Source organism: Nyctibius grandis, chromosome 5 (genome assembly GCF_013368605.1).
Source record: "Nyctibius grandis isolate bNycGra1 chromosome 5, bNycGra1.pri, whole genome shotgun sequence".
NCBI lineage: Eukaryota > Metazoa > Chordata > Aves > Nyctibiiformes > Nyctibiidae > Nyctibius > Nyctibius grandis.
Window position 1 is genome coordinate 27,974,747 of NC_090662.1, and position 13,080 is coordinate 27,987,826.

General features: G+C 40.0%; 1 protein-coding gene across 1 annotated transcript in view; it reads right to left on the reverse strand.

The window, feature by feature from the left end:
• The window catches only part of KCND2 (potassium voltage-gated channel subfamily D member 2), a 284,091-nt gene that overhangs the window by 14,527 nt on the left and 256,484 nt on the right, over positions 1-13,080 (reverse strand). The window contains exon 2 of the mRNA XM_068401616.1: positions 705-867. Coding sequence (XP_068257717.1) covers positions 705-867 — 163 coding nt within the window. The remainder of the gene's footprint in view (positions 1-704; positions 868-13,080) is intronic.

Genomic DNA, 13,080 nt, shown 5'->3' on the forward strand with positions numbered 1-13,080 from the left:
GCATCTCTCCTGGTAAATAGTTCTTCCTGACTCCTGACTTTGCCCATATGGGTCAGGGAGGGAAACTCTCTTCTTGTAGAGTTAATTGATATTTTAGTGAGAGATTCAGTAAATCAAGGAAGCTGGAAAAAGAGACTTTTGCTTTTGGCTTTTCATGATTAAGCTCTTTTTCTGAAGCCGTTTAAGCAAAGTAGACCTGAGGAGACAAGTTCCCCAATAATCAGATTCCCCAGAGACTGAACCTGGGAACTAAACACATGGATTAGTGAAGCAGGCTGTTAGGATAGATGTTAGAAATCATTATTAGTTTTTTTTTTTTTGTTTGGTTGTTTTTTTTCTCTGAAGACTCTGGTGCAAAGAAAGTCTGCCTGAAAAACACAGAAGAATCATCAGTGGGTGGGACTGCAGCTATTGCCCACAAATACCAGAGCTAGTCTAACAAGTAAGATGAATTACCACAATAATAGACCTGTAAATTTTGACAGAAAAGATAAATGAACTGGTTTTGGTTTTTAGTTTGTTTTTTGTTTTTTTTTTAATTAAAAACAACACAGTATTTGCACCTAGGACATGGGCTAGGCATGTAGCACATACATAGAGTAGTCCTTTCGGTAAGAAATACTCACTTTGAGGACGCACAGAATATAGAAAGTCATATTTTATCTATTACTCAACAAGAAAAGGGGGAAAAATTAGGAGCTCACCTTTTGTGCCCTGCGCTTGTCTGCTCGTTGATTCTGGTGGTAGATACGGCTGAAGTTGGAGACAATTACAGGAACTGGCAGAGCAATGACCAAGACCCCACTCAGGGAGCATATTGAACCAAAAATCTTGCCAGCTATTGTCTTCGGCACCATGTCACCATATCTAGGTTAAAGAAAACAAAACGCTTAGTAAAGACAAAATCTCTTCTAAGTATTGAATTTCAAGATGAATTAATTGCACAATAGTTTTTACTTCTCTTGAAAATAATACTTGCTACATATAAATAATACTTTATACACATATGCATACATATACAGCATGCCCAGTGCTGTGCACACATAATTTTAATTTGAAGCTGATGTTGGGTATCCTGTCCATCAAACTGTGGGCATTTATGTTTTACCTGCTGTAGTCTTCCCAGGCTGCCTCTGTTGCAATGGAGAGAGAGTGACCTTGCTAAGGAAAAAAAAAATCAGTGTTGAAGTTAAGTCCTTACTTTGTTTGCTTGGAAGAACTGATCACTTTCCATTGGCAAGATCCTAGGGAGACCACTTGGTAAGTTAGATACCAAGCTGAATAATCTGTTGTCTCACTTAAGTTGACATAGTACTTTCATTTAGGAGGGTAGCACATTTTTGGAACAGGTTGCCCAGGATATCGTGGACTTTCTAACCTTGGAGATATTCAACACTTGGCTAGACAAAAGCGTGGCTGACCTAACATACTGTTGTTGATAGGCTGCCTTTGAGTGGGAGGCTGGACGAGCTGACCTCCAGAGGTCCCTTCTATCATCTAGTCAAAAGCAAACATGAAAAGCTCAAGCCACAAGCCAGCAACCAAACAAATGCTAACTGCAAATCCTGGCAGTGCTCAGAATTACTAGGGCTACCACCTTTCTTTATGCTGCTGGATATTGTTTTGTCCAGCAAATAAGAACATAGTGCTACTGAAGTATGTAGAGGCACTCCAGTGACAGTTTATTAAGAGATATCAGCTCTTTGCACTCTGTAGAGTGCCATATTCTATAGGACAAGTATGTAATTGCATACTACGTAGTTTAATAAAGAGATAAATTACTTTCAAGTGCCATTCGGTTTTTAACTTTAATGGATTTTAAGTTAAGTTATTATTAAACATTGATTGTAGCATGTGAGTTTAGTATGCTTGTGAGCAGACAGCACATTCCTTATTACAAAGAATTTATAAACTGTTAAGAAAAGGTAAGAAAACGCAGGAGGAGCAGTGTTTGAAAAATGCTGTCTGGAAAACAAAACCTGTCTGTTCAGCAGGAACTGGAAAAATAACAGAGAAGATGGGGGGAGTCTTCAAGTCACATGGTCCAAATTGTGCACCTAATCATGAGAAGGAGGGGAGAAAGGGATGAAGATATCAGATGACAGAGAATCTATATGGGGTTAGAGAAGACCTTCTAGCAATGAGAGCTCAGCGTATGTCAAAAGGAGATTATGTATTGCCTTGTAGGTGAAGATGAATGGTTTGCATTTTGTAAGATAAGAGGAAGGTGTTTAATGTAAATATTCAAATAAATTGTTGTCCAGGCAGATACAATATAGATGACCAAGTCTTAGACTTTTAACAAATAGTCTAAATAAATGTTTAGTTGCTTTACAAAGCATGCCCAAGTGTAAAATATTCACAGGAAACAATACATTAATATTTCTACTAATAAACTCCCTCGCCTGCTCAGAATTTGAATGCTATTAGTTTCTGATTTTGTGACATGCAGGACTGGATAAAAATACATAATGTAATAGAATCCATCTTCTAAATTCTAGTATAGCTGGTCTTAATTACAAGATATAAAAAACTGGAAAAATACTAGAAAGAGGGTCATGCATCAACATTTGCACCTCACAACATAGGCATTTTTGGTGCTTATCTTCCTAAAGCCGGAGCTGACTATCAGCTGTCAGGAGTGATGCATGACCAGCTGTTCTTTCCTTCAGGCAGGGAAGTGGATAAACGACCTCTGAAGGTCCCTTTGACAAATGGGATTCCCGACACCTAACTAACCTCAGGTTTTTTCAGGCAGAGTGGTGAGGAGAGCAGTGGACATGGGGCCAGGGTGGTGAGCTTGGGGGAGAAGTCCTAGGATGAAATCACTGATAATCATTGCTGGTTTACAGTATTTGTTACTGTTTTACTTCATCCTTTTAGATACAATCCAAGTATTTTCTTAAATTGAATCAAAGTGTATCAACAGAAAGCTATTTAAAAGGCAGTATATATTTACACACACCTGACACAACCAGATCTTGAAAAGCAAAATTTACACGCACTCAGTACTAGTAGAACAGATGTCTTAAATTAGATTCATAAACCTGTATTTAGATGCCTATCACTTGAAATGCTAAATTGCTGAACCTTCATAAGCTCCCATTGTCACCAATGGCTGCTGTGGACAGAAGGCATTGCTGGCTCTAATTAATTTGGTTTGAAGTTGCTCAGGGATATGGTTCATCCTGTTGATAATGTGACAGTATAATTATGTGAATCAAGTGCAGACTGATGCTTTGGGAGTGGTGACAGGAACTATTAGCTGATCTGTCCCTAACATTTCACTACTCGTGTGGACCTACCTACTGACGTAAGGAGATGCCTTTTCACAGTATTGCAGTGTTACCAAGCGAAATAAAAAAATTAGGATTGTTTGCTAAATGAAGGTATTTTGCAATGTTTTTCTTACCTTCTGGGCAAAATGGCAGGTAGATGGATACACTACTTATTTTAAAATAACTTGCTTTTGATTATTTTTCTATTTCAGCTTGAGTAAGTTGTAGTACGGTGACATTTTCCAAATGTAATGTTGTTTGTCCGTTGTTTAGTGCTAATAATATCTTTCACATCATTAATAACTCTTACATAATTAGTTTTTCTCCTGTTGATAAACACTGTGTTGGAGATGTTTAAATAAAATTATGGTCAGAAAAAATGACTTCCAAGAAATTAGCCTTCCTGCTCAGAGTGAGAAACGTATTTGCTCACTTTTGTGACAAAATGGAGTTTTTACTACATTTACCCTGGTTAGCCTTGTTCTCCTTTGGGACAGTGACACAGATTTTAGTCTAGTATAGGCATGACCAGAATTGTTAATGAAGTTCCTCCTGCTGGATTAAACATTACCTTTATTTATACCTCATATATCACTGAATGTCAGCAATGGAAGTGAATGACATAAAATGAAGGGAAAATTTCTTCCTTTACTCTACTGCAGTTGCTTTATTCCTTGGAAAGTCTAAACTAAAAAAGAACATAGCTCCATTTTCAGATGGCAGGGTAGCTTTGTGGTGCTTGTATTTCAAAGTGGAAAAATTCTACTTGATCTCTAAAACAAATTCGAAACTCTGCAGAAAATGTGATTTCTTCAGTCATGGAGACACAACAAATATGGAGTCTTATTAAGCAATTTTCACAGAGTCACTTTTCAAAAGGGAACTGTTTCAAGGTTTTATCTAGTGCTACCCTGCTTGTCTCTCTGCTCTTCAGACTGGAACTGCAAACATATTCTCCTTTACGTGCTTTTTTCCCCTAGTTGCAGTCTTTTCATAGCTTTGTATGTAGTCTGTTCCACATATGTCTATTATTATGGCCAAAGCTCAAGTCAGTCTTTGGACATTTATGATTTGTACTGACATTCTAATTTTGTAACATGAAGTGTCATCCCAATATTGTATGCTCTGGATGAGTGAAGAAAAAGAGATGTTGTACAGATCCCTGTTATCAGTCAGGTGCATTCTGCTTCATTAGCCAAAAAGGGAAGCGAAAAGGCTGTGACAAACCAGATGTGTCAATCAAGTTTTATCAAATCACAAGTCAGAAACTACATGATCAAACTAATGCCTGGGTTTCACTAGACGTAGCCCAGACAGGTCAGACATGTGCTGTTGCTTGCAGTCTGTGGATATCTGTTCACTAAGTGACATCGTACAGGGATGGATGGATTTAAAGGCATGTGTGTGAGTCTCAGTTGTTTGTATTCAGCAGGTGACAGACCACTTTTGCATATTTGACACCTTACTGCAAGGCAAGACAGCAAGCCAGTGGATTCCTTCATTTTGCAAATCCTGGATCTTTCAGAGTACTGATCTGAGTAACATGGGCGTGATTTAGCACTTTGCATGGCAGATTTGGGGGCACGAAATGCAGCTTGAATCACACACAAAAGGCTGAGCTGTTGTAGGAGCCTGGGAAACATGAGTGTATGTGGGTTTACAAATGCCCAATCTGTAACCTAAGCATTGCCACGTCAGAGCTCACCTGTGGACATCCACCTGCCAGAGCGATACTGCTTTTTTAACTGATGAGTGGAATATATGATGGTGCATACCCGTAATTCAAGAAATCTCGGACAACCGAGGCTGTATTTGGGCATCATCGGCTATTTATCTTATTCCTGAATCTAATGAAGATTTGTTTTTGATTGCTCTAAGATAGAATATTTCATAAGTCAAAGGTCTGAATTATAGCTGAAACGAGTCATACTTTTTTGGCCATTTTTCCTTGATGTGATCAGAGAAGGTCTTTTCTTTTAATCTTAACAAATGCGAGGGACAACACTGCTTATTTAACTTCTGTTTGTTTGTTTGAACACAGGAGTGATTTTTTTTCAAGCGAAAAATAAGTGTATTTTGGAGGATAAAATAAGTAGTCACAGAAATTGTAATTTAGCAATATTTTTGTGTGTGTTTGACAGATCAGAAATTCATATTTGCAGCAGCTTACTTTGGATAGGAACACCCCCTCCAGGTGACCGCTACACCAAAACTGTGAAATTGTAGGACATACATAGTAGGAATAAATCTAGGATGTGCATTTTTACAAAGATCAAATAGTTTAGGCTGACACTGACAGATACAGTTAAGGAAAAAAATTGTCACTATTAAAAAAAAAAACTAGCTACAATAACGTTTTCTGACACTAGAGGGCATAAACGCCATTAAAAATAAATGCAAATGCAAAAACGTTTTAAAATGCGTGTTACAAATACATGTGCCCTCTCCCACCTCCTTCGAATTCATTTACATTCTTTAAAAAAAATACTACATTGATTGAGATCTGTTGCCTGCTCCCATCTTATTTGCTGAAAAGGAAAGCTAGTAACATTTTTGTTTTCAAGCGTATAAAACATGTCAGAAAATAATGGAGTTGTAAAATAAATGAAAAGTAATTAAAATTAGCTTGGTAATACTTATTTTAAAAGCAAGGGGATTTATGATCAAAGAACAATGAAAACAGTGTGAAATCCATGGAAACTAAACAATCTTTGCAGAAACCAGCACGGCACTTTTTTTTTTCATGTGTGGGAGACAAATCACGTTTCCCAGTGGATTTAGGATGTCATGCAGGTGGAGTGCGAGCTTTTTGCACTGGTGTTGATTAACAGAACGGTGTCCTGCCTTTCTGGGACAAGGTCTGTCCTCCCATCCTCCAGCTGCTTGCTCGCGCTGGGCAGGGTCGGTGCTTTACGCACCTGGGTGGGATGAGGCTGCATTGGCCCTCTTGCCTCCAGTCTTGGCTAATGGCGTTTCCTGCTCTCCACGAGCCCCAGAGACTGCTCTGGTGAGACTCTCACCAAAGATTATACAGCTGCTCATCAGCCCATGCGTTTAGGCAGCCAGCCACCCAATCGGGCATGCACTTAGGTGCTGGCATGGGGGAGAAGGCAAGAAAAGCAATTCCCAGGCTCTCTGACGCTAACAGTAATTATGATGAACCTGCAGCCTTACCTAGGTCTTAAAATGGCCTAATAATTTTGGAAAAGTAATTTCTAATAATATAAAATATTGCTGTTAGTGTGAGACGCAGAACATTACATAGATTATTCCAAATTTTAGTCCATCCTAGGGAGATTCTGCATGGAATTGCAAATAATCTTCCCGGCTGCTTTTACTGCTGCGAGGGGCCTTCTGTTACAACAGCTCTCTCTTCTGCTCAGTAGTGATGGACGTGGTCCCCTCTGCGCTCCACAAATGTTCCTCCAAGCGCTGCCCAGAATGATTGTTCAAGAATGATGAAAAACACATCTGCTTCCTGAGAGTGGCAGTGCTCCCTGGGCTTCCCAGCCTGCAGTGCAGGAGAGTTGAGCTACTGCCCCTGCACCTGGCTGAGTTAGCAGTTTCTGAAATACAAAATTTCTAATAAAATTCAGAGATTTTTTTTTTTTTTTTGCAAGTGCACCAGGGCTTTCATCCAAGAAGCTCAAACAGATTTGTAAAGATGGGCTTTAATACTTAGAGGTCAAAAAAAGGAACTTTCTCATGGAAAAGTTAAAAGACTTGCCCAAGGAAACACTCCCAGCTTCTTGCAGTGAAGATCCAGATAACCAAATTCCTTCTGTTTTCATTTACCATAAAATATTAAATCCAAAAAGATAAAAAATATCCTTTTTTTTGTCATCTCTCCCTCATTCCATAGGAAAAGCTAATATCCTAACTGTTCCTGAGCTGCTGCAAAGCATCACAGAAGTATGATGTCTGGTTTGTGTGGTATGGAGGCTATTTAGATTACCAGAGCTACAGCTCAGCTGACTCCTAACAGCTGCGTTGCAGTTTCACAGACATACTACTGAGGTGGCGTTTTGTTTTTTCCCAGATTTCAGAGGCAAAAATGAACACGTTTGTTTTTAGGAAAACGAGAATATTTCTGAATGGATCGGAGAGTTTTTATGAATAAGAAAAGCAACATAGCGGAAAAACTGTTCTTGATGTAAAAGTTGCAAGCTGCCTTTCCTAGTGTTACCTAAATCATGGTGGTTCTCACAATGCACTGGCCATCATCCACACTCATAGGTGAAAAAGGGCCTTTTTTAGAGTTTGCAGGCAAAGGGAGCTTTCGCATGGTAACAGGCTCCTGTGGCAAGTGCAGGTACCCTCACCCTGCGTGGCCCCTGCCAGCACCCGAGCCCTCTCCTGCCGAAAGGTGACACCGAGACTGTGACAATCACTCCTGAGGGTCTTTGCACAGTGCGGCAGGCATTGGCTTGTGCTTCCAAAACCCTTTTTGGCTTTTTTTTTAAAATAATGTAACATCACGGCCCGTTACGGAGTACCTCAGAATTGAGGCTTCCAGCACCAGCTTCTGTGATGGAGATGCTTCCCTGGTGAGAGATCTGCCATGTATTGGGTGGGATTTTGTGCTTAGTACAGTGGATGGAGGACTGTACATCAGCAATAAAATTCATCAGCTGGACTGTCACAAACTCCATTAATATTCATTAATGACTTGGATGAGGGATTAGAGTGCGCTGTCAGCAAGTTCGCTGATGACACAAAACTGGGAGGAGTGGCTGAGATGCCGGAAGGCTGCGCAGCCATTCAGAGAGACCTGGACAGGCTGGAGAGTTGGGCAGGGAGAAATTTAATGAAATATAACAAGGGCAAGTGTAGAGTCCTGCATCTGGGCAAGAACAACCCCATGTACCAGTACAAGTTGGGGACAGAGCTGTTGGAGAGCAGCGTAGGGGAAAGGGACCTGGGGGTCCTAGTGGACAGCAGGATGACCATGAGCCAGCAGTGTGCCCTTGTGGCCAAGAAGGCCAATGGCATCCTGGGGTGTATTAGAAGGGGTGTGGTCAGCAGGTCAAGAGAGGTTCTCTTCCCCCTCTACTCTGCCCTGGTGAGGCTGCATCTGGAATATTGTGTCCAGTTCTGGGCCCCTCAGTTCAAGAAGGACAGGGAACTGCTAGAGAGAGTCCAGCGCAGAGCCACGAAGATGATTAAGGGAGTGGAACATCTCCCTTATGAGGAGAGGCTGAGGGAGCTGGGTCTCTTTAGCTTAGAGAAGAGGAGACTGAGGGGTGACCTCATTAATGTTTATAAATATGTAAAGGGCAAGTGTCAAGAGGATGGAGCCAGGCTCTTCTCAGTGACATCCCTTGACAGGACAAGGGGCAATGGGTGCAAGCTGGAGCACAGGAGGTTCCACTTAAATTTGAGGAAAAAACTTCTTTACGGTAAGGGTGACTGAACACTGGAACAGGCTGCCCAGAGAGATTGTGGAGTCTCCTTCTCTGGAGACATTCAAAACCCGCCTGGACGCGTTCGTGTGTGATATGGTCTAGGCAATCCTGCCCCGGCAGGGGGATTGGACTAGATGATCTTTCGAGGTCCCTTCCAATCCCTAACATTCTGTGATTCTGTGATTCTGTGAAACTCCACAAAGGAGGAGTGACTGGTTAAGCCCTGCCTGTGTGCCATCATGGGTGTATGAACAAACCAATCTCAACTAACTCCCTTCCCAGTAAGGCTAGTTCTAGGACTAAGCTGATACGCTGCAAGGGAGCAAATATCAGTTAACCACTTTAACTTCGAGACCAGTTAAAAAAAGACCATCAGTGAAGAACAGAAACTATCCATTTTGAAAGTAGAAAAAGAAGTGCTATGCATAAAGCAATATTACAGAGATGTCAAATTATTTCTGACAATTGCAAAATGGTGTCCTTGTCTAAGGAGGGTGCTGTAAATTGTTATAAAGCTGTTCCCTAGGGCTTCCAAGCTGCTTGGTGGCTAAATGCTGGCAAGTTGACACTAATTAGTCATTTATTTCAACATTACATCTAACAACAGATAATTTAAATTGCTACTGGTAATAAGTTTAAGTGGAATTTCTAAATAAGTATTTCAGCTGTGTTGCCTTAAGGATTCAACCTGTACATTTACAATTTGAAAAGTATCTAAGTTGCTGTTTAGGACCTAATTTGCTTTTTAAAACACCATCGTATGTGAGTGTGAAATGATCCAGGGCTAAATTTGGACGAATGAGACAGAGGTAAGTAAAAATGTCTTCATTTCCTGAAATAATCTTTAGTCCTAAGAATACTATATCTAATTAATATAGAATTTGTTTATTACTTTGTTGTATTACTTCAGAAGTTCAAGTCTTTAAGATACCATGGTGATAAGCAGAGAATAAATGCTTGGCTGGATAATAATTCATAAGATGGCACAAATGACTACAGGAAGAATATACTTTTCCTCTGTCACTCAGACACTTTACATTTTCTGGGGCCTGACGTAGACATTCCATTTTTTCACTCTATTTTATGTGAAGCCAAAAGTAACTTAAAGAAAAAAGAAAAAAAAAAAGACAATTTGATCTTTGCTTCTGTAATTCTGACTTACTTCCCTAAGAGAAAATGTTCCAAGGTCTTTGCTTCTAAAAATCAATGACTTGTATTACCTATTTAGTCAGGATCTAATTTTTCAACAGTTCTTTTGTCAGTGCATTCACCCACACACAAACACATATATAGGATGAACTGACTAGCTCTTTCAAGGCTCAGAAATGAACGAAAGAATACCAGTAACAGGTCAGACCAAAGCTTCGCCTAGCCTATATTCAGTCTGCAAAATTTAACCTGAAGCAAACAAACATATAGGGAAAAAAAATTAGGCTAAATACATGATAATATCCTTGAATGCTCTTCCATCCTCCAACCACTTACAAATAAATCAAGAAGTACCAGAACTGTAATTTCTTTGTAGTTAGTGATCCTTAGTGGATTGCACTTCCATGGGCTTTATTTTGTCCCCTTAAATCCGTGCACATTTTTGGCATCCACAACACTGCATGGCAGCTCCTTGGTCAGTGTCCTTTTGACTGTTCTGACTGTGGTTCCTTGCTTTGTATGATGCCCCCAACCTGGTCTTTGTATTCAGAAAAAGCAGCCAGTGCGTGATCTCTAGCCACCCTCCTCCCGCTACTTGTGTTTTCATACCTGTTATTTACCTTATCTCTTTTCTAGCCTGACATCTCCTACTCTGTTCATACAGAATCTGCTCCCTATATTTGATCATACCTTTTGCCCTTTTCTGAACCTTCTCCAATTCTTTTATACTATATACAAGAAAACAAGACCAGAACTGCATATAGTTTTCAAAGAAGAGGTATGACAAGTTCAGAATAGCTTATTTTTCTGGTCCCAACTTGGACAGTGAGCCATTATTATTCACAATGTTAATATGTGATTTCTCACCCTTGTTATTTCTCTGTCCAAATCTTTATTGGTGGGAACTGGTAAAATTTGCCTTATTTCCCAGCTCTCTATCACTGACAGAGGAAAAGGAGCTCTTAGGCTTCCAGCACAGCACAGGGTTTTTGATTACTGTCATGACATAATCCTTACAAAATAATCGTTGAAATGGCATAGCTCACCCAGCACCTGTGTTAACCAGAGAAAGAAAATGCACTCCTAGATTTGTACCAACATTTAGGTTAAAAGAAATGCATCTTTGTTTCTCCTGTGAAGATGAATTTTTAGGTTTTGTTTTTTTTTTCTTTGTTCTTTCAGAAAATCCTTTCTTGGGAGAACTGGACGAAAAAGCAATACAAAGTTAAGAGACAGTCTTTTATATATCATGGAGAAATGGAGGAATAGGAACCAGGATGAATGCATACCAATCCCAAATGCTCAGCATTTTAAATAAATTGATACAAATACAATAGAGTATAAAGAAATTCCAGCAGTTCCTACTTGAGACATTAACTGGAAGCAACATGAACATCAGGATATAAAAAGCCCCACCTTCAAAAGTACCACCATCTCTAGCCACTCTTCACAACAAAGGTTAGGGGTGAAAGATGGGCAAAGCCTTCAAGTGAGGGTCTGGCCATAGCACCTAGTAAAGACTGAATAAAGAACCCATAGTATAGGTGGTAAACAAGAGCAACGTGAGATTTATTGACTACGCCAAGGTTGGCTGTAAAGAGAGTCCAGCTGCAGGCTCCATTAATCCCCAGCAGGACGGACTAGGGGCTGACACATCCTCCCTGGGAAACAATTCCAAAGGCATCTCCCCCACCTGGCCTTGGTTCGTGGATGCTCTGTGTTCCCTCAGCCACCTCAGGAGCATGTAGAAGACAACAAAACCATACATTTCTGCATTCTTCTAGGAACACACTGTTTAGAAAAACTTTTCAGTACTGTGACTAAAATTAGGATTGAGCTGTGAAGGACAGATCTCTGTGCGGATTCAAATGCACCTTTCTGAAGCCCGGGGGTATGTTTTGATGTGCTGTCTTGCTTCAGCAGAGAGGAGGGGAGAATTTTCCTAGTAGCGGTGTGATAGGTACAGTCTGGGTCCAGGGTTCTTGTTTCATCCCAGAAATATTGCTGAAAATTTTATGCAATTAATTTCTCCCATGGATTTTTGTTTCAGTTGCAAAATTTGTGCTAAATAGCAGCGAAGTCAAAAGAAAGCATTGATCTGCCAATCCATTCTTAAATTTCTCTTGAGTATATATTAGCCATCAGGTCAAACTGCTCCATATATAAATCACATTAACACTAGAAAAGCACTGTGAAAGTTTGCAAGGACAGCCGTGACTTTTTTTGACAGCTACTGGGCACAACACTGGTATCAATGAGCTGATTTTGCTTGGGAATCAAATCCAGCTGCTCCCACGTTCAGGTAAAACTCTGACTGACAGTGGTTTTAGCCACTGATGGCTTTAATGCTGTTCAGCGCTCTAATGGTCAGATCAAGATCTAGGGATGACTCACAGAAAATTTGGAACTTCTTGTTCTGCTTTTTTCAGCAGAGTGCTAAACAAAGTCCCCAGTCTGCAGTCCAGGTTTGTCTTTGCCCTTTGTCACGCCTTGTAACTTAAAAGCATTCTAGTTTTAATTCCACATATTTAGTCCCATTAGATAACACTAGAGTTTGATATGTTAAAATGCTGATAGTAAAAATATTCCAAAAGTGTTCTTGAAATAATAAACCAAATTGTTTTCTCATCTTTAAAAATAATAAGAACTTCCCATCCTCCCAACTTTCTCCTTATTACTTGTTTTACTTCAAATATTTTCACCTCATTTGAGGTGCTGCAGTGGAGTATTTACTATTTTTTCCCTTGGTCTAATTGTCTTTTTTGCTCTTTTTCAATTTTCAGGGATTTCTCAGCTTGCTCAGATAAGTCCAGGAAAATGAAACAATTCACGTACTTCAAGTCTAGCAAAACAAAAGCCTCTTCTGAGTTCACTCAAGGCTCTTCACAACTCAGCTTTCCATCAGTACTAAATCACCCCAAACCTTGAAAGAAGAAGGGGATGCTATAGCATTCAATCCTCTTAAAGTTTCCTGGCAGAGTAATTCATTTTGGCTGAGCATAGTTATATCCCCTTTCTTGCAAAGAAACCAAAAGCCTGTGTGAGCTGCTCTGCCCACGGATAGCTTAACCCTCGCCCTCCCAGCTGCCAGGCACTGCCTCTGCAGGCGGTAAAAGCTTGGCATTACATAGTGTATATAATTTAAATAGGGAAATTTGCAATTATTACACGAGAAGTATTGGATCAATGGTTAGGGGACTAAAGACCTCTCTTCATCAGATTGTGGAGTGTGGACTTTGAATGCTTCA